Raw genomic sequence first — 20,301 nt, 5'->3', positions numbered from 1 at the left:
ACCCCAAATGTCCCAGAAGCAAAAGAGACCGATCTATGGACATGCTCATCCACTCATCTCCACCTGTGATCCTCTCCAGCCGTATGCCAGAGCCGATCCCGCGTCTGCGCAGACAGCTCATAGCTCTCGGCCACCCCCCTCGGGACCAGTCTCAAGTTGAGCGGCTTCTTCTCGTACAGCATCCACACGCGCTGGTCCGCCCAGTCCTCGCTGTCGGGCATCAGCTCCATGTCAAAGTTCCAGACCAGCCTGGCCAGCGTCAGCCGCGTCTCCATGTACGCCAGCCCACGGCCCAGGCAGCCGCGCGACCCTACCCCAAACGGCTGGAACACGGCCTTGTTGTCGCCGGCAAAGACGGACACGTCTTCCTCCTCGGCCTCCCGTCCCGACAGCCACCGCTCGGGCCGGAAGGACCACGGCTCGGCAAAGTTGCGCGCCGAGTGGTACGCCGCCCAGTGCGTCACCTGCAGCGATGTTCCCGGGGCCAGGAACTTGCCGTCGACCACGGCGCCGCCCGCGCCGACCTTGCGGTCGATGCCCGAGGGCAGCGGGGGCCGCATGCGCAGCGACTCGTTGACGACGGCGTTGAGGTACGGCAGCTTGCTCACGACGGCGTTGCGGATCTCCGACTCTGACGCAAACGCTCCCCTGACCTCGCGCACCAGCCGGCCCATGGCCTTGGGGTTGCGCAGCAGGAAGTAGACGGCGGCCGTGATGAGGCCCGCCGACGTCTCGGACCCGGCTATCACCATTATCTGGGAGTCGGCGTAGAGCTCCGGCAGCGACAGGCGGTTCTTGTGCTTGCTCTCGCCGGCCGCCTCGGTATCGATGGTCGTGTGGGCCAGGATCTGCGTCATAAAGTCTGGCCGGTCCGTGGTGCGCGCTATGCGGCGGTCGACCTTGTCCTTGGCCAGGGATACGTGTCTCTTGGCCTCGTCCATGATGCGACGCGGAACCAGCATCTCGATGAGGACGCCGAGCCTGCCCATCGTGGTCATTATCTGGCCGTACATCATCATGTGCAGGCGCGACATGAGGTAGTCCACCCAAGGATGGAGTCTAGGCCAAACGGGACAGTCAGCCTTGTTCCTGAATGAAGGTCGGTCGGTCGGTCGATCGGTCGGCGTAAAGCCTCTCTTCATTCGCAGAAGAACAAACTCACCTCGACTCCAGCAGACAGTCAAACGACTCGCCAAACGTCAAATCACCGATGATGTCAAAGGTCGTAAAGTTCATCCAAAGCCAAAAGTCAACCACATCCCCCGACTTCTCCTTCATACGCATCACCAACAGGTCCACATACTTTGAAACAACGGGCTCCTGCTCCCTGAGCGACCTGTCCGAGAAAGCCGGCGACAGGACCCTGCGATGACGGGCGTGCTCGTCGTTTCCGACCCACAGGAACCCGCTGGCGCCAAACAGCTCCTTCTCGGCCTGGCCGTAGGCCGGGTTAGTCGGGATCTGGCCCTTGTGTCCGGCCGTGATGTCGGTCCAGGCAGTGGCCGTCGTGTACGACAGCTGCCAGGGGGCGATGCGGACCACATCGCCGTACTTTTCGTGCGCCTCGTGCAGCCGGTGGTTGATGTTACCCGTCAGCTGCTGGTAGACCTTGAACGAGTCAAAGGCCCGGTACATGAGAGGACCGGGGAAGGCGGCCAGGGGGTGGAACCAGATGTTGTAGATGAAGATGTAGGTGGGGATGGCGAGAAGCTGGTTTCGAGGGGTGCGTGTTGGTTATTTGTTAGACTGGCTTTCATCTTGGGAAGGGGTTGAAGGATAGGTGAGTGGGACTTGATTATCTCACAACAACCCCCGTGATGAGAACCCATCCCCAGAAACCAAGATTGAGCACTGAGCTCTTGGCCAAGGCCATCATGTCCACGACAGAGACCGTGTGCATTGTATCTCTCAGAGATGCCATGGTAGAAAGCGGTTCAAGATTTAGTAGAGCAAGTACAGGCCCCATGGCAGATATAGGAACCTCGAAAAGCAAAGCTGAGAAGTCTCAGGAGGACAACCTGAGGCCGTTTACCAAGGAAGCAAGGATGAGAGGTCAGAGACCTTGCAAGTCCCTATTAACAACATTCTTTGCACTAACATGATGCGGAAGCAAGCTATTTATCGACGACGGGCTCATCATTTTCGTCATCCTCGGAGACAAACAAAAAAAAAAAGAAAGAAAAAGGGGTGTGGTGGATGATAACAGAACTGCGGCCAAGTCATCCCGCATCACAACTTCTGGATGAGATCTGGGTTTAAAAAAGCGCCCGCCAAGGGGGACCGTTGGGGGTGACTTTCAAAGCTCTGATTCATCGGTCTGGCCGGGTCCACGTCCCCGGAGGGCAGGATGCAACACACATATGTATGGCAATTATGGCCCTGCATATCTCTGAGCACTTTTGGGACGGTTCTGTGGACTGCGCGCCCTTGGCAGCTTTGTCCCCCAAACCAAGCGGCGTGGCGGCTATCAATCCAGCTGCAATATATCAGAACTTTTTTGTCTCAGAAACAGGTTAGGCATAACGGTTTCTGTAGTGTGACTATGCAAGCTTGTTGCAGGAGCATAAAAAAAAAACCCAAAACAACTGTATGCATGCCTATCAAGTTTTTGAATCAGAAGTTGAACTAATCGGTGAAGGGGGACATGAAAAAATTCACCCCCCAAACAAATTGTCTAGTTGGTGCGCATCGCTGAGTTGGCTTTGCTGCAGGGCGCAGAAAGCCGAGCATGACCGTACGACAAATGCCAAGCTGNNCAAACATGGCCGGCCGTGGGATGCCGGATGCAAGGGAGGAAATGTCTTGAGAGGGAAGGAAGTACTCATGCGGCCTTGGGTACGTAGCCTCGCTGTTGCAGCAAAGCGATTGGCTAACCCAGGTTTTCCCAATAATGAGGGGCTTAAGCCGGCTGAATCGTTACTACAGCTGACTCAACCTGTCTCTAGATCCAACCCTCAACGAGATCCAACACGACGTATTCGGAGTGTATATCCCTTGGGATAGATTTGGTGGCTTACAAGACACGATAATGCCGACAAGACAAGAATATCAAAAAAAAAGAGCCTCGAGGCGGCGGCGGCGCAATGTGGCCAATTACAAGTCTCCTCAGTCCAATGCCTCCTCAGTCCATATGAGCTCCTAATTCCCCTCCAACAAAACAAAAAAGAAGTCAACGCAAGCCCAGCCCGTCAGCTCACGGGAGCGCGCATATTGAGATGTGTCTGTCTCAAACCTTCTTGGTTCAGGTTCCGGTGCGGATCTTTTTATACCGCCTGTCCCATCGCAAACAAAAGTTGTCTACTGTTTTCTTTTTTTCCCCGGTGGGGGATCCAGGCAGCCCTTCCGAGATCCAGGAAAAGTGGCGATACGAAAGGGGGAAAAACGGGTAAAAGAAAAAAGAGAGAAAAAAAACGGTAGTGTGTAACCGGGACATTTCCGAGCTCGCCGACCGGGTATTGACACCGCTTATACAGAGACAACCAGCTTACGTCGACGCAGCTAACCGCCCTAGTGTAACCAAGCAGGAAGAAAAAAAAAGTCGAGGAAAATGAGAGAGAAATGAGAGAGAAATATAATAAGCATGAACAACAACAGAAACGACCAGAAAAGATTATATATTACCGTAGCACCGCATAAATGTAGCCGAGCCCAAAAATCAACCCATCAGACATTTTCCTTTGCGTCTCGGTGCGAAACCACAGATCGACACTTTCGACCACACATTAACCTCCAGGTCAACAGCGTGGCATCAGCATGCAGTGTGGCCTCATCTACTGTGCTACTCAAAAGCCGCGGCTGGATTCCGTGTTACATTGTGTAACTTGAGCTATTTAGAACCATGTGCCGCATCTCTCCACACCGTCACTGCACGCGGCTTGGAAGACTTCCCCGACCACGGTTAGCTGCCGCCATGTACGAATACTCTCCCCCCCTTTTCCGTATTCATTCCCATACCCGCAACTGGCTTCAAATCCGATAGGTAATGTTCTTGGTCCGCACCCACTCGTCCAGCCCCTCGGCGGCATTGAACCGCCCGAACCCGCTGGCCTTGGCACCACCGTGTGGCAGGCCGGACTCGTCGTGCACGCTCATGCTGTTGATGTGCACGGCCCCCGTCTCGATGCCGTGGGCCAGCCGTAACGCCCGGCGCAGATCGTTGGTGAAGACGGCAGACGTCAGGCCGTATTCGGTGTCGTTGGCGATCCGCAGCGCCTCCTCCTCGCTGTTGACCTCGATGAGCGAGACCGTCGGCCCGAAGCTCTCGGTCATGTAAATGTCCATGTCCGGGGTCACGCCGCGGATGGCCACGGGCCGCATGCAGTGGGCGTTGTCATCCTTGGCGTCAGCGTCGCCGACGACTACCTCGGCGCCCTTGGAGAGTGCGTCCTTGAGCAGCTCGTGGTTCCTCGCGACGCCCTGGGCCTGGACGAGGACGGGCGCGTCGGCATCGGACGGGAAGAACTTGTTGACGCAGGCTGCAAACTTGCCCTGGAACTGCTTCGCCACGGCCTCATGCACGATGATGCGCTCCGTGCTCATGCAGATCTGACCCGACGCGAGGTAAGCACCGAGAGCACACTGCGCCGCAGCGTTGTCGAGGTCTGCATCCTCCCATACGATGGCCGGCGCCTTGCCACCGAGCTCGAGCAGGACAGGCTTGAGGTGCTGGCCAGCCAGGCGGCCGATGATGCGCCCGACCGACGTGCTGCCGGTAAAGTTGACCTTCTTCATGTGCTTGTGGGCGATGAGGGTCTCGGTCACTGAGGCTGCCGTCTCCCGGCTGCAAAAGACCAGGCTCAACGCGCCCTCGGGGACTCCGGCCTCGGCGAGGACGGAACAGATTCCCCACATGGTCCGGGGGCTCAGCTCGGACCCCTTGAACACGACCGTGTTACCGACGGCGAGGGGGAACAGGACCGCCCGCATGCCCAAGATGTAAGGGGCATTCCAAGGGGCCATAGCCAGGACGACACCGTAGGGCTCCTTGACCACCAGAGCACTGACGTTGATATCCCTGGTGGCCGGGATAGCACCTGTCATGGCGGCCGAGATGCGCCCGGCGACGTCGATGAGCATGTCACGGGTGTTGTCGAGGTTGAAATTGGCCCAATGTTTCGATGCAGCCGTCTCAGTCTCCATGTAGCTCGCGAGCTCCTCTTTACGGTTGGCGAGGATGTCGGCAGCCTTGAGGAATATGTCACGCCTCTCGGCTGGGGTCTTGCGCTTCCAGTCATTGAGAGCAGCAGCGGCGGTCTCGACGGCCTCCTCGGCGTCGGCCACGTTCGCGTTGCTGCATTGGTGAACGGTCTCGCCTGTTGCAGGAGAAACAACGGGGAAAGTGTCGCTGGTGATCTTTTCCTTGCCGCCGATCAAGAGCGGCACTGTATGGTCCTTTTCTCCTCCCATGATGGCTTGGATTATTACTAGTATATCTTGTTACGAGGTTTCCTGAAACTTGTTTGATGATCAAGTCTGGTCTGTTGTTGATCGGGCTGATTACGGGGGACGAAAATGAGATAAGACAACGATACGAGCAAGGCCATGAGAGGGAAAGGCTCGCTTGCCGCTCGGGCTTAGAGCCCAAAGAAGGTACGGATATCTTAGCATCTCCACTCATATTTGGCCTCAGTGAACACAACCCCGCATCCGATGTTGACGTGCTTCCAGAGATGCTTCGCTTGTCGTGCGCTTCATTGTCATTATTGCGTCAGCAGTATGCCGTTTTGGGGGCTCGACGGGCTAATAAAAGCCCACAAAGATATCTCAAAGGATTGTAAGCTCGTCGAATAGAAGCACCGCGTCTTACGGTTGGACATGTTGGAGGCATATTTTAGTTACATTGGATCCCTGCTCTTCTACATGCCGATGCACAACTTTGGGTGGCGGGGTTGGGGGTCAAAGAGCAAGCATCATCGGAAGGAACTGTCCAAGCACTCCATACGGAGAGAGACAAAAGACGAGGAATAGACGTGATGTGGGTTTTTTTTCTCTTTTTTTTTTTTTTTGGTACCATAGTAGAATTCAGAAAGGGCAGCCACCACCATGTCCCCTGCATTTGATGTACATGCAATGGGGTACAGGAAAGTACTACCCACGCATGCATCCACATATGCATCCACATGCACCCACACAGACTTTCTCCTCACTCGTCCACCTCTTCCAGCTCTGCCCCATCCGAAATGGTCCGTATCCACTGTGACCAGTTCTCCGGCATCAGGTTAGCCGTCTCTGGGTGCTCCGCCACCACCACTTGCCTCCACGCCAGATACTCGAGAGCCCAGCTCAGATCGGCAAGCGTCATATCCTCCATCTTCTTCATCTCGAGCGACCGGAGCTCACGTCCGCCGAGCGGCCCCCCAACATTCGCCGCATTCATCGAGAAGAACATCTCGGTCCGTCGAAACAGCACAATCGGGCCCCTCCAGAATAGTTTGTCGTGTCGCATGTGCTCGTTGGGGTCTAAGAATCCCTCCATAGAGTCGAACGCTGTAGGGGCTAGCTCCCACAGCAGACGCGCCACGCACCGGTTGACCGGATGAAGCAACGAGCTTTCTCGGCGCACCACGTAGAGCCGCGTGCCCCAAGAGGGCCCGTGAATCTTGATCAACTGAGGAATGCCGCCGACCTTGATGCCGAGGTCGTATGAGGGATTCTGCTGCAAAACAAACGTTGTCCGCACAATCCCGCCGTGGCGCTCCCGGGGTCGGTTGCCGAACTCCGTCCCGAACTCAATCCAGATTGGCCTCGGGGACCTGCCGTTCACGGGGAGCTCGATGCCAACGCATCTAAACTCGCCGGGCCTGTGGCTATCCAATACCAGCTCTTGAGAGTCCTGAAAAGGCTGGTACTGGTCGCACAGTAGAACGTGCACCTGCAGGTCTTTCTGGCGGCATCTCTCGGAGCAATACCATGCGGACTTACACACTCCGCATTGAGTCAGGCCGTTTAACATGGACTGCTTCTCTTGCTTGTCATCTTCATTTTCGTCCTTCTCTTTGCTATCTTGATCCAGGCCTTGATCGCCCACAACCTTCTCACATACGTGACAGGGCCATGACTTTAAACGATGCTCAAGTGTCGTGTCCAGGCCCCGCCTGTGATCTCTTGTCAGCAAGATATTTTCCAAAACCAGCACGTAGAGAAAATAGTCTGTGTGTTCACAAAGACTTACTCTAGCGTGTAGTAGCACTCTGGTTTGTTCGCAGCCAAAAGCTCTTCGTTGTATTCCAAATAGTTGTCGGAATTCCCGATCGGACATGGTCTCGCCGCCCAGTCACGAGGGTCTTGCATGTCTTTCTCAGCTTCGACAGTCGTGTGGTCATAGAGTAGTGCTGCCTGAGATGTTAAGATTCCGCCTAGATGCTGCTGTATGCATATGATCCTGTTTGCCATGCAAAACAATCAATAATCATGTAGAGCATAGTCTCGTTGTCATCACTTAATGGCCGAGCTTCTCCCAGCTTGGAATGTCGTTTTTCCAATAATAAAGCACCAAGCACCATTCGGCAGATTAGCAGCTGCGACCCTGTCGTCATGTACTGCAGTATATTTTGAGGAAGTTGCCAAACACTGTGTGTTGTAGGTACGTAGGTGAAGGACAGGGTCCCTGAATAACCTATTACTGTTTCAATAGTCCATGATTAAATTCAGCAACTTCACTTTCGGGCCTAATACTTGGTGCCGTACCGTACGTCATCTCAGAGGGATGTTCCTGATGCTTGTTGCTGATCGGGGCTATGAAGAGAGTTGCACTAAACTGGGCCAGCAGACGATTTAGTAGAATACTTACAAAGTCAAAGTTCTCGCTGTGCTCTATTAATGCTTTTCTATATCGTCATGTCCTTTGAAATGCCAACTGGTGAATGGCAACAGAGCTTCCAACCGCAAAATATCCTAGTCCTACAAAAAACCATCCCCTATGCTTGCTTCAACTCACCCGCTGAAAGCACCGTCTAACAAATCCCAGCGACACCTCATCGATGTCGCCAGGAGACAACGACATCGACTTCGTCAGATGATGACATCGGCGTCGTCAAGGGACGTTGAAGGCACCAAGACGCGCAGATTCGGTCCTTGTTGTTCCTAGCTGTATGGGATGCATACGTCGATCCAGCTGCCCAGGTAGTCAAGCCTACTCGATTGTCTCTCCTCACGTCGATATATTTCCTCAAACTCTTCGTAACTGAGCTTTCCCCAGCCCCCGCGCTTCCGTTGCTCCTCCTCGGCCAGGTCGAGCCTCTTCCACTCCCTTAGCACGTACTGCGTGAATGGTGGCGCGTCTTCATTTTCATCCATCTCGTTGTCGCGCTGTGCAATGGACTCAGCATCCTCCACTGACGTCGACTCGCCGCTGTCGTCAGCCTCTGATTCCTCGGTTGCCGCGTGGCGCTGGGTTTGAACGAGCCTCTCGATTTGTCGGGCGAAATATGCAACATCTGCGTCGCTGTTGGGTCGGAACTGAGGCATGGTGGGGTCAAAGTGAGGCAAGTCTGTGATGGGATTTGAAGCTCCGTTTTGTTCGGTAGCAGCGTCATCCTTCAACGACAGGGCTTGCGATTGCAGCTCCACCGTGTCCTCATTGGAAGGCTGTATTTCGACGGGCTCAGGGATTCGCCCATTGGTAGCTGCCGGCGTATCAGCAGTCGTTTCCGGCTCCTGGTGTTGGTCCTCCGTCTGCGCCCGAGCAGCAGCTTCTGATGATGCCTTGGTAGGCTGGTTTATCCCGTCCTCCGAGTCTAGGCTGACATTCTCAAAGTACTTTCTGTATTTATCACGGTCGGCCCGTGTTGCGGCGGCCCTAACAGCCAAATCTTCCTTTCTCTTGAACAACACGTCCAGAAGCTCGTTGAAGGCCTGTTGCGTAACCTGATACAGTATCTCCTTCCCTGCGTCTCTCTCGGCATCGGAGATTTCCATGCCACCCCAGCGCTCAGGCACGCTCCTGGAGGACGTCGACGGGTTCGAACGGATCTCGTAGTCGTCTGTGTCTTCGGCAAATCGAACCTTGGAGGATGACCTCGACCGTGGGGACAACGTCCGACGGCTGGGCTCTTTGTGGTTCTTCCCCCGAGTATTTATTTCATCTGAGGGTCCGGCCGTGGCGAGAACGTCATCCGATGGGTTCCACCCCTCAGGAGCACTCGCGCCCTCCTCTTCATCTAGATAAAACTGGCGCCGCTTCCACCTATCAATGAGCTTTTTGCGGGCAACAATCCTGGTCCTTCTCGTGTTTCGCGCGCGCAAGAGCTCATCCTGTTCATCTGGGTCATAAGAATAGTGCAGACGCTGGTCATCGTCATCACCAAGAAGTCTTCGCAGTGGCCCCATTCTTGTCGGTTCGACGGCCGACGCCAACAAGATGTCCGCATTGTTTCCATTCCCAAAGACGCGTCCACTACTGCTTGACTCCCCGTTGGGGACGGATTGACCTTCGGCAGCTTGGTCTTCACGATCGCGTTCCTCGAAAGCATGCAGGAAGCTGTCGAGCGTGTTCCGGGGCTCATCAGTGATAACAGATTGAAGCTCCTGCACACTCCTAGGGGGGTTGAGCAGTGCGTCAGGATACCTCTCAGCAAGGCTGCTTGCGCGCGGTGACTGAGGCCCTGTAGGTTCGTCCGGAGAGAACAGGGGCTCCACGAAAAAAGGCTGCGGTTGACTACCGCGACTGAAAAGATTCACCAAGATGTCCTCACGAGAGCAGGTATCTGGTACACTCTCGTTGACAGCTCCGGTCTTGTCTCCGGCTAGAGCAACATCTCCGTTGTGATGAAACACTTTGCCCTCCATGACCCTGTCTTGGTCGGCATCAGGAACAGGACCCTCGCGGCCAAAGAAGCTGCTGAGCGGTTGTCTACTAGTAACAAGCTGATGGCCCTCTGTGCTGCTCAGAACCTGGTCCTCGAGGCCCTCCAGAATATACTTGTGCATTTGTTTGAATAAGACATAGTATGCTCTGAACAACCGTAAGAAGTCCCGCCTGTCAACATAGCCATCACCATCGACGTCGTAGCCTTCAAAGATGCGTCTCAACTTATCTGGCCGTTTCCTGTATGCGAGACCGTGAAGGAACTCGGAAAAGCCAATGAGATCATCTTTGTTGGTGTCATAAAAGGCAAACATGCGGTCATGTATCAGGTTTGGCGACGCATATCTATAACCTCCAGAAGGCACCAAGCAGCGCTCAAAGGTCTTGCGGTCCATGGCGAGATACAGGTCATCCGGGTCGTCCCTCCATTCCGTGTTTGCGATGAAGGTCCACTGCTCCCAGAAAGTCTCAAGCTCGGGCCGCTCAAATCCCGTCTCTCTCGAGAGCTTTATCATCAGTTCGCGAGGCAGAACCCGCTGACAGTTGTCTGGATCGCCGGGATAGACGACGGGCTGCATCTGGCGAGGACCAAAAGGCGGCGCAGGCACCTTGACCTTGTAAAAGATGTGCGTCTTGATGTGCAGGCCCTGCGACTCGCACGTCTCGCAGAGGTCAAAGTCGGCGCAGTTGGCGCAGCGATATCGCACTCCACGAATGGGCACTATGCCACAAGCGTTGCATGCGCAGCCCCTGTGGACGTAGGAATTCCGGCGTGCGTTGTCCTCAGAGACCCTGAACAGCAGGCTGACCATGTTCTGGCCGGCCCGTTCCAGTGGCGGCTGAGCATCGTCCCACCAGTCGGGCACAAGCTCATCGGCTATGGTCTCTACATCTGCGGATGGCCGTACCGAGCCGTCGCGGGACTCGCGGCCGTCGATCTCGAGGCGATTCTCGCGGTCTTGGTCGGCGTCGTCGTATGGGTCCGCATCGGTGCTCGAAGCTGTCGAGGCCGCACGTCGCCGTGGCTGTCGCCGTCTGCGGACAGCATTACTGCGATGCAAGCCAGTCGGGCCCGTCGATTGTGTACCAGACTCTCGATAGAGGTATACTCCGATACTCAAGGCAGCGACAGCAGAGACAAGGGCTATGGCGAATCGCGGTCGCGCCAATGTCGTGGCCATGGAGCTTGATGAATCCATACTGCTCCTGTGATGAAGTTTGAAGCTACATCGAGCCGAAAGCTAGATAAAAAGCTGCTAGTATGGAGTGTTCTGGTTGCTGGGATGAGTTGTACGAAGTGTGTAGAGATGATTGTCGTTATTTCCTCGCTCGTTGTTCAACTTTGATGTTTGAAAACACTGCAACGCCTGACGCCTAGGCAGAGCAATTGTTGAGTTAACGTTCAAATCCGTGCAGGGGTGCGTCACTTTGGATCGCTGACCCCTTCCACCGTTGCATTGCTGGTCTGTGCTGAGTCTCTCAAAAAGTCAGCTTTCTCTCCGCCAGATTGAACCCCGACCCATGTCGTGCATATTAAACTTCCTGCCTCGGCTCGGCTGTTGATGGGGTAGACATTCAAGTCAGATTCCCCAATCAAGACAACTCAACACTACCGTCATTGGCCTCGCATGTGCGAATATTACCAGCTTTTCCACCTGGACATGGCACCAAGACCCGCGTTGTCATTGAAATCACCAAGTCGATGAACGTCATTCATCACCAGCCCCCCCGCATCTCCAACCACAGCCAGTCTTTCTCTGACCGATAAGATCCGATGACGAACCCCAACTCAACATTTGCCCAGGCGCAAGCCCGCCTCGCCGCCCGCCGACAAGAGCGCGAAACCGAAGCCAGAGCCCGTGCCGCAGCGGCACAGTCGGCATCCCGTTTGCGCACAAAACTAGCCTCATCCTCATCGCCGCTGCTGCGAGGTCTTGGCAACTCGGCATTGGAATTCTGGGACGCCGCCACATCTCGCGAAGGCACCAGGCCGGCTTTCCGCGTGGGTCAGGTCGACGCCGAGCTGCTGGACGAAGAGCTTCTGGGCCAACTGCGTTCTCAGGTCAGCGAGGGACTGCGATACCTAGGCGGCGGCGGCGGCGGCAGCAGCAGCAATAGGTTGGGGGACGACTGGGCACCCGAGATACTGCTGGCCCTGCGCGCGGTGCTCTTCAAGCTTACGATATGGGACCACGACGCGACTTATGGCGCTGCACTGCAGAATTTGAAGTACACCGACGCAAGGAATAAAAGCTCGGTCCCGGTGCCACCATCTCGACTGCAAAAGGCCCTCTACGGCACTGTGACTGTTTGCGGCAAATACGTGTGGACCAAGTGGGAAGACTGGCTTATAGATCAGGATAATGGTGCCTACGGCAGCCAGCAAGCGAGGCCGATGGTACAGCGGCTGTCACGTCTGACAGAACTGGCTTCCAACATACATGCGGCGGGTGCCCTTGTGTCATTCATGGCCTTTCTCCTCAATGGGCGATACCGGACATTGCTGGATAGAATACTACGGATGCGGCTTGCGCCGCCAACAAGTCAGGTCAGCCGTGAGGTTTCGTTTGAATACCTCAACAGACAACTAGTGTGGCATGCATTTACAGAGTTCTTGCTCTTCGTCCTTCCCCTCATCGGCATAAATAGATGGCGCAAGTGGATCACGCGAACCTGGCGGCGCACCAAGGACGCCATCACCGCAGGCACAGGTGGCGAGGACGAAGAGGGCGGCGATAAGAAGGGCGAGTTTGCGTTCCTGCCAGAGCGCACGTGCGCCATCTGCTACCAGGACCAGAACTCCGGTGCCAATACCGAGGAAGAGATACTGGCGGCAGCGGCAGCATCAAGCGGCGTAATTGGATCCGCACAGACAGACATTACAAATCCATACGAGACAATACCATGCGGCTGTATATACTGCTTCGTTTGTCTGGCCACGCGCCTGGAAAGAGAGGAGGGTGACGGCTGGGTCTGTCTGCGATGCGGAGAGCTGGTCAAAGAGTGTAAGCCCTGGAGCGGGGACGTGCTGGAACCGAAATCTTCAAATAAAAGATCACCAGGTACAAAGGCAGTTGCCTTCGTAGACGATGTGGTTGTGGTAGACGATATGCCAAGAGACACGATGTCTGTCTCTGACAAGGTTGATGCGTCGGAAGCAACTGGACCAATGACTGGGAAGGACAGCCTATATCGCGAAAGCGATAGTAGCTCGGATGAAGGAGGCTCAGAAGCCTATGAAGAGGAGGAAGACGAGCTGGGCGAAGACTTGCGTCACTAGAAGTAAATGATGTTGACCGGTGTGGCCTATTGATCTTGAAACAATGCAACATGATATAGACCACACCACAGGTCTAACTGGCATACGTTTTGAGTGTATTTTATTTTTGAAGGCATAAAAGGTTGGGTGGACAAGCACAAGCAGGAAGGAGGCGAATGTCCATTTGATGTATCATAAGATGTAACAAAAGACTCTCCGTTCCGCCGAGCGGAGACCAAAGCAAGATAATTGACTTTTACAATTGAAAATATCCCCCACATTTGGGGATCAGGAACTTGAGAGAAAAAGTAAAATTCAAATGGATAAACGCATCTGGTTGAATCCGCTACTTGACCATAATTACTTCATTGCCTGAGCAGTTCATCCCATAAAAAAAAGTAAAGGTCAAGAAACGGTTCTGACAACCTGAAAATGGTTTAGTCGAAAGAGGTCATCTGATTGGTGGGTCGCGGCCCGTAGCGCACGAGCCGGGAACTGGGCCGTCCTCATAGAAGCCAAGGGAGCAACCCTGGAAATTATTCGAGAGTCGGGCTCCAATGTGAGAGGACCAAGACCAAACCCGACGTTTTTGGTGTCGCATGTCCATGTGCCTGCTCCACGAGCAGAGATCGTACGGTGTTGGCTGTTGCCGGGTTGTTTCTTCAATGCTTAATTTTGGCCTTTGATTGAAATTCAAGTCCCTAAGTTGCTAGTCTGCTATTATGTCTCTTTAGCTTATTGCTTTTTTGTCTTGTTTACTTTTGACTTGAGACGTCGTGTCAACAATGTCTAGTGCAGCTAGGTAACCAAAGCCTGTCTGCATGTCTCTGCCTCACAACTTCCTTCCTACCGAATTCCTGACTGCAGGGAAGTCTTGGCTCGTTGTCTCGGCTGGCTATCCCAGTCCGTCTGCAGCAATATATCACTTAATATCTTTGTCACCACAACCGAGGAGGGCTGCAAACCATGCCGTCATTCTTCGCCTTTCAACAGGGCAGAGAAGACGCGACACGCTTCAGCACAGACGCGTCACCGCTTTTAGGTCGCTTCCGTGCCGTGCCACAAGAAAGACGGGAGGGCTATCGGAATCCTTATCTTGCGCCTGACAACAGCTTCATATCAGCGGCGCATGCCCGCCATAGCGTCCATATCGGCTACGGCGCTCTTTTGGCCGCGAGGCTTGACGCCGAGGCCGCCGCCGGGGACAGTGAAGATAATGATGCTTCAAGTGACGGTGAATCTGGGCAGTATGCAGCCGGATCGGGCAGGTTTGGATTTGCCAAGTTAGCGAAAAACACTTGGCGCCAGATCGAGCAGCTCTTCGTCACGCCCCTTCAGCATCCTGTTCGGAAAGCCGTCGACAAATGGTGGGCACGCTGGTCGCTCCTCGTCCTGTTGCCAGCTTTCCTTGCTGTTGCTTGGTGCGCGTTGCCCTTCCCGCAGTACCCTCTGCCCTACGAAGACGACGACCCCCAATATCCAGGCTCGCCCGGCACCCCAGACCGTCCCCGGAACAGGTCTCCAGGTCACGGAACGGCGAGGGTGCTGGTTGATTTCTGGTTCTTTCTATTTATCTTCTACGGCTTCTACAACCTGACCGCCCTGGTTTGGATTACAAAAGTATTTAATCTTTACAACCTCAACTGGTGGCCCACAGCCCTCGGGTTTCCCGTGACCATCACCATAATAGGGCTGATATCAATCCTGGCCCCCATCCCAATCTACCTCTCTCCAGAAACCCACTGGCTCACCTCACACAACACAGCATGGGTCTCGTGGACATTTTGCTTGATGGCCATGCCCGTCACTATTGCCTGCCTCATACTTCTGACCAACCGGCGTCACCTCGGCCTCCGGAAATCACTGTCCGAGACGCAGCGTATCTTCACATCGTCTTGGTGGACCGGCGAGCCCGACATCATCCCGTCAAGGAATCAGGGGTCTCGTCGCAGACCTGGAATCGCCGGAGATCCGTTCTTCGATCCAACAGGCGATTTGCAGGTGGCTGACGGTCGACAACACCGGCCCGGTCTTAACCGCCTTCGGCAGATTAACCGCCGCTGGCTGCCAGCAAGCTTCGTGCGCTTCATCTGGTTTTGTCTCGCCTTGTTCATTGGGCTTCTGGCATACGTCATCGGAGAGGCTTATGCAGAGATATATTTGCGCACGCTGCCACATAATAACTTGGAGACCATTGTTTACGTTTATGGTTGGATCACTACTGTCTATTTGCTTGACGGCCTGACAGGCTGGATTTTGGGAGGAAGCGAAGGCGAGAGGGTGGGCTCGTACCCGCTGAGCTGGATCTTCAAGCTGTAAGCATCATCACATACTTCTAGTCCCCCGTCGCTTCGGTCCCCGACTAATTGTTCTACAACCATACAGATACTTTATGCTTACGTACCAAACCTATGTGCGCGCATTGTACGCCCGGCTTCGTTCTCCATCCCAATTCATTCTCCTTCAGATTCTCTCATCGACCACCCTGATAATCATTACACCCATCACCCTCTCGGCGACCTTCCACTGGCTGCTCACAGTTCTGCACCTCAACGGCCAGAGCTACGGAGCGTATCAGAAGCTGGGCGTTCGTAACGTTTTCATCCGCTTCGTGGCCGAGAACGCATCCATGCTCACGTTCCTCGGCTCAATCCTGGTACTACATTTCGGCCCCAACAAGGACGTGTACCCTTACTTTGCCTTTGACGAGTACGAGGACGGCACAAACGGCGAGCACTACACCTTCAGCCTGACGCTGACCGCCTCTAGCGTCACCTGGGCGTGCGAGCTGGTGGCGTCCTTCATCGTCGCGGGCCTGATCAGGTGGATCTACGGCGTCAGCGTCGTCACCGAGGGCAAGCTGGACCTTGCCGTCTGGCCCGAGCTCCTTCCGACCAGCGTGGCAGTCGTGCTTCATGTGCTACAAAACATGCTCTTCTCCATTATCCGGTTGCAGTTTCGTTGAGCTGGACATGAGGGCTTGTTTCCAGCTGTTTACGAAAATGGAGTATGAATGTTATGTTTTTACTTTCTTTCTCGTCTCTAAATATCTTTTGATAATAAATAATGAGTTGATACCCTGCCTATATTGGACTTGACTCGAAAGATGATCACCCCAACCAACATATGCTTTGGTCCTTTGATACGTCGGGGTGATTCCTTCCACGATCTCTCTGTTGGTGACACTGGTTAGTTTTTCTCGCGATAGAAATTAATGAATCTTCATGGGAAGTTATATGCGCTGACATTCCCCAATTGAAAAAGTTTCGTTATACGAGCTATAATAACCGAACCTCTGCCGTAAATAGGCAAACCAAGCAGTTGGCCAAAGCCACGGCATTAATAGGCATTTGATACCCTCCGTGGGTCATTGGTCACCTTGCAATTTACTTGTCAACCTGCAAGCATGAGAAAAGTCGGGGAGTTACGCTCATCCCAAAGTTACACCCGCCCGCCCGTCCGCTCAAGCAACCAACTCGTGTCATCATGTGGAGTAAACTTGCATATACAGCATGAATGAAGTTCATGAATTCATATCAGTAATCCATGAATCAAACTCAAAAACTGAGTAAGGAGAATCAAGGGGAGGCCGCCGACCTGTTATGTAAGTTCACTTGATGGGTAGAAGCCTGGAAATAAAAATAGATTTCATCGAGCAGGCGAATGCTTGGGGAGACGCGGTGATGAGAGTAAATTTTCGATTAGAGTTGCGCTGGGCTGATCACCCTTCCCTGTAACGCTGGACATACTCGCAGCTTGACGTCCACATGGATAGGTCCAAGTCTTAAGAGTTTGTGTTGAGGTGAAGGAGAAAGAAGAGAAGAATAAACAGAGAAAAAGATTTTTTTTCAGCTAGATTGTCATGAAGCCTGGCAAAGAAACTATCAAGGTTGCACTTGCATTCAAGCGAGCGACCGCAAAAGATGACCCCGGCCGGGACCAAACGGAGCAGCCGGAAGCGGCCCCAAGTTGCCTGGATGTCGTGTCCAAGCTAGTGGCATAACAATCACGGTTTTCCGTATGCACCGTAGCATCACCCCATATGTTGGAAACAATCGGGTGAAGGAAATGAGATGGCGGTGAGGAATCCCGGACTGATATTCCGGGGTTTTGTTTTTGGTTTTTTTTTTTTAAAAAAAGAAAAAAAAAAAGGCCGCCAGAACATGATTGGAGAAAATCAAACGGTCGATGTTTGTCTGGCTGCAGCTTGCGTCTGCATAATACATGTAGGCAAAAGGCAAAAGGCAAAGGCAACGCAAGGCAGGTAAAGACAGGTTGGTAGGTACCGTACCTGGTTGTTATGCCAAGGGATCGACAGTGCGGAAAGGCGGCACTTATGAGACGAAAAAAAAAAGCCAAAAAAAAAAAGCCTAGAAGACCTGTAGACCTAGTATAAAATCCGACTATAACCGAGTTTTTGCTATCAATCAATATCGACTTTGTTTCGCACTGAGAGCGTGACTCTTACGGAGTATTTATGGCAAGATAGCAAGTGAACAGCTATCGATCGCGTTTCCAGAGTGTTTAAAGATTGCAGTCCACGAACAACACCAACAATCAGTGGGCTCAACAAGCAAAATTTTGAGAAAAATTGAAGGACTATATCGCGTTGTCAGTAAGCGGGTAGGATCCCCCGATCATGACTTGGTAGAAACAATCCCATACCTGCTTTTACTGAGGCGGTTTAGTGCGGTCGATTACCCAGCTCCACGGTTTTTTGTGTTCGCTGCTGAGGTGACTACGGATGGGTGGACATACTGTAACTAACGTACGTACTACCAGCATTGGAGGGGTTCACAGCCATGCACCGACGCGTGGGGAGGGGGCGAGCCACAACTGCCAGCATGGGACCCTTGTGCGACGCGTTTAAGTGCTTGACTAACCCCACCACATGCATCCCACCATCACCATCCCACCTTCCCACCTCATGGTGTATCACCGATATGCCATTTGCTCTTTGAAACCGGTGGGAGATAGCCTATCGTAAATGTCTCTATGTCGAGCAGGGGACGGACAAGTCATCAATCGATCAAGTGAACCCGCACACTCTCTTATCGCGGATGTTTTCAATTCCGCCTAGTCAACCCACCCAGAATGACGAGATCCGGGCAACCTTGTCCGCAAAAGCAGCCACAACTGCAACTGAAAATTTCCTATGTCCTGCAGCCCTGAGATGGCGACTCTTCGAAATCCGTGGTACAGCGCATTGCTTTTTGACGCCAGTTCAGGTGGCAGCCTACCGGGTAGCTACGAGGAAGCACGACATATGTACCAGTAGTATGATGCAAGGCGCCTTGCAACCAGGGGGTGGGTGTGTGAACATGGCGAACGAACACTGCAGAGCAAGACGTTGTTTACCCCACCCTACAAATTTTTTTCTTTTTTTTTTTTCTCCGGATTGAATAATTTTCCTTGTTTGATCCCAAGTCTCCATCTCCAACTCCGGCCCTGAGCTTCCCGATTTGCACCGGGGTGTAAATTAACACAAGCGGCTGTGAACTGGGACCTTGCCAGAAAATCCTCTCACTCCCTCCATACAAGCACCGGGACACAGGCACGAGCCCGCCCGTTCATTCCCGAACCCACAGTTTTTTTTTTCTCTTTGTTTGATAACAAAAGGTAATACAAGCCAGGGCGTGTGTGCTCGCAACCTCTCGGCTCCAGTCCAGCCTCGTCGGTCCGTTTGGTTGAGCCCCTGTTTGTGCCCGCATCCAGACCATTCTGCCAGCCCATAGGTTCTGGTCTGACCACCCCAGATTTGCTTTTATTTTCTTTTTTTAAATCTTTTTTTTCTTTTTTTGTTTTCCCCTCCTATCTTTAAAGCTTGCATATCCCCCCAAGCTCGTCCTTCCCTCTTGCTTTTCACCATGTCCTCCACCGATCCCACCACAACCGGCCAAACCGCCCAAGATGCCTCGCGACAGCAGCCCGCCGCCGCCGCCTCCTCCACCTCCGAACTCGCCAGTGCCAAGATAACCTTGTACAAGGTGCTGCGGCGCTTTGCCGACTTCCCCATCGAGGGCATCGTCTTCATCGACATCATGCCCATCTTTATCGACCCGAAAGCCCACCTCGCCCTCCTTCGTGCCCTCGAGCTTCAGGTCCTTTCATCCTTTGCACCCGCCGCCGCCAAGCCCGACGTCGTCGTCGGTCTCGATGCGCGCGGCTTCCTGTTCGGTCCCTCGCTGGCCCTGAAGCTCGACGCTTCCTTTGTGCCCGTCCGTAAGAAGGGCAAGCTGCCCGGGCCGTGCGTCACGGCGACGTACGAGAAGGAATACGGGCAGGACTTCTTTCAGATGCAGGAGGGTGCCATTAAGCCGGGCCAGAAGGTGCTGGTTGTGGACGATATCATTGCAACTGGTGAGTCTAGCGGCGCCGACAATATAACAAAAACCAGTTTTCTGGAATTGAAACTGACTGAACTTTCTTCGAATCAGGTGGCTCTGCTGCTGCCGCCGGTGAACTTGTTAAGAAGCTTGGCGGAGAGCTCATTGGTTATCTGTTCCTGCTCGAGATTGCACCTCTCAAGGGAAAGGAAAAGCTCGGTGACGTCCCCGTAGTCACTTTGCTCGAGGAGGCCGACTATCCCCACTAGACAGCACGCACTGGATTGCGGACTGCATTGAGCTGGACGGAATAATCTGCATCGTTTCTAGAAGTTGCGTGAAAAAAAACGCATGCTTTGTTGCCCATGTGGCAGGTCGCGGTAGCGACAGAATTTTGTCGACTCCGCATATAGTCAGTTTCAACACTGCTAGCTTGTGCATACTGGAGTATCTGCGATGGACAAGGCATTCATCTCGGCGTTGGGAGTTTGGTAGATTATGAGAGGACGGTTTGGATAGATGGTTGGCAAGTATATACACCAGGTTCAATGAGGGGCACATATGACTTTCACAGAGATAATATCTCCTGCATTCTGGGCCCCTTTTTCTGTGGCCGGACAAAGCAACATAAATCTTGGATTCTCAAATTGTCGGTAGCATAATTATGCAGAAGTACGGTCCTAAGAACTAGTATAATTCAGACATGAATATCCCGCAAAACATGTCGCAAATACCTGGTAAACTTACCTGGAAAGCAGAAGCAAAAAATGTAACAAAACAGCTGCCCGTGTACCTCGAGCTCCTGGTACCTGCCTACCTACCTATTGTAGTACATATGACTGTGGAGCCCCGCCTTGTACTGAATATTTTAGCTGTCCAAAGCGGTAGGTGGGGGTTAATATGTCAAAAAA

At 53.5% G+C, this 20,301-nt stretch overlaps 7 protein-coding genes across 7 annotated transcripts in view; 3 read left to right on the top strand and 4 right to left on the bottom strand.

Annotated features, from left to right (window-relative positions):
- Positions 1–53: 53 nt before the first annotated feature.
- Positions 54–2,140, bottom strand: PpBr36_08500 (uncharacterized protein; the record flags this gene model as incomplete). The annotated part of the gene is made up of 4 exons (XM_029895631.1): positions 54–1,059; positions 1,163–1,710; positions 1,805–1,995; positions 2,062–2,140. 4 exons carry the CDS (start codon positions 2,138–2,140, stop codon positions 54–56), a joined length of 1,824 nt encoding a protein of 607 aa, XP_029747017.1.
- Positions 2,141–3,966: 1,826 nt separating this feature from the next.
- Positions 3,967–5,406, bottom strand: PpBr36_08499 (uncharacterized protein; the record flags this gene model as incomplete). Its single annotated transcript, XM_029895630.1, has 1 exon — positions 3,967–5,406. One exon carries the CDS (start codon positions 5,404–5,406, stop codon positions 3,967–3,969), a length of 1,440 nt encoding a protein of 479 aa, XP_029747200.1.
- Positions 5,407–6,142: 736 nt separating this feature from the next.
- On the bottom strand, positions 6,143–11,004 carry PpBr36_08498 (uncharacterized protein; the record flags this gene model as incomplete). Its single annotated transcript, XM_029895629.1, has 3 exons — positions 6,143–7,094; positions 7,172–7,335; positions 8,104–11,004. The coding sequence occupies 3 exons, from the start codon at positions 11,002–11,004 to the stop codon at positions 6,143–6,145; spliced, it is 4,017 nt and encodes a 1,338-aa protein (XP_029747201.1).
- A 575-nt stretch (positions 11,005–11,579) lies between these two features.
- Positions 11,580–13,085, top strand: PpBr36_08497 (uncharacterized protein; the record flags this gene model as incomplete). The annotated part of the gene is made up of 1 exon (XM_029895628.1): positions 11,580–13,085. The coding sequence occupies one exon, from the start codon at positions 11,580–11,582 to the stop codon at positions 13,083–13,085; it is 1,506 nt and encodes a 501-aa protein (XP_029747204.1).
- Positions 13,086–14,030: 945 nt separating this feature from the next.
- PpBr36_08496 (uncharacterized protein) lies at positions 14,031–16,029 on the top strand (the record flags this gene model as incomplete). Its single annotated transcript, XM_029895627.1, has 2 exons — positions 14,031–15,379; positions 15,450–16,029. 2 exons carry the CDS (start codon positions 14,031–14,033, stop codon positions 16,027–16,029), a joined length of 1,929 nt encoding a protein of 642 aa, XP_029747205.1.
- Positions 16,030–18,931: 2,902 nt separating this feature from the next.
- PpBr36_08495 (uncharacterized protein) lies at positions 18,932–19,659 on the top strand (the record flags this gene model as incomplete). The annotated part of the gene is made up of 2 exons (XM_029895626.1): positions 18,932–19,424; positions 19,502–19,659. The coding sequence occupies 2 exons, from the start codon at positions 18,932–18,934 to the stop codon at positions 19,657–19,659; spliced, it is 651 nt and encodes a 216-aa protein (XP_029747202.1).
- Positions 19,498–20,301, bottom strand: part of PpBr36_08493 (uncharacterized protein) — a gene marked incomplete at both ends in the record, with an annotated part of 2,335 nt that continues 1,531 nt past the window's right edge. Inside the window, one exon of the mRNA XM_029895624.1 lies at positions 19,498–19,681. Within this exon, the coding sequence (XP_029747208.1) occupies positions 19,498–19,681 (184 nt within the window). The remainder of the gene's footprint in view (positions 19,682–20,301) is intronic.

The sequence above is a fragment of the Pyricularia pennisetigena genome, chromosome 5, assembly GCF_004337985.1.
Source record: "Pyricularia pennisetigena strain Br36 chromosome 5, whole genome shotgun sequence".
Classification (NCBI taxonomy): domain Eukaryota; kingdom Fungi; phylum Ascomycota; class Sordariomycetes; order Magnaporthales; family Pyriculariaceae; genus Pyricularia; species Pyricularia pennisetigena.
This window is presented reverse-complemented; position numbering and strand designations above follow the sequence as displayed.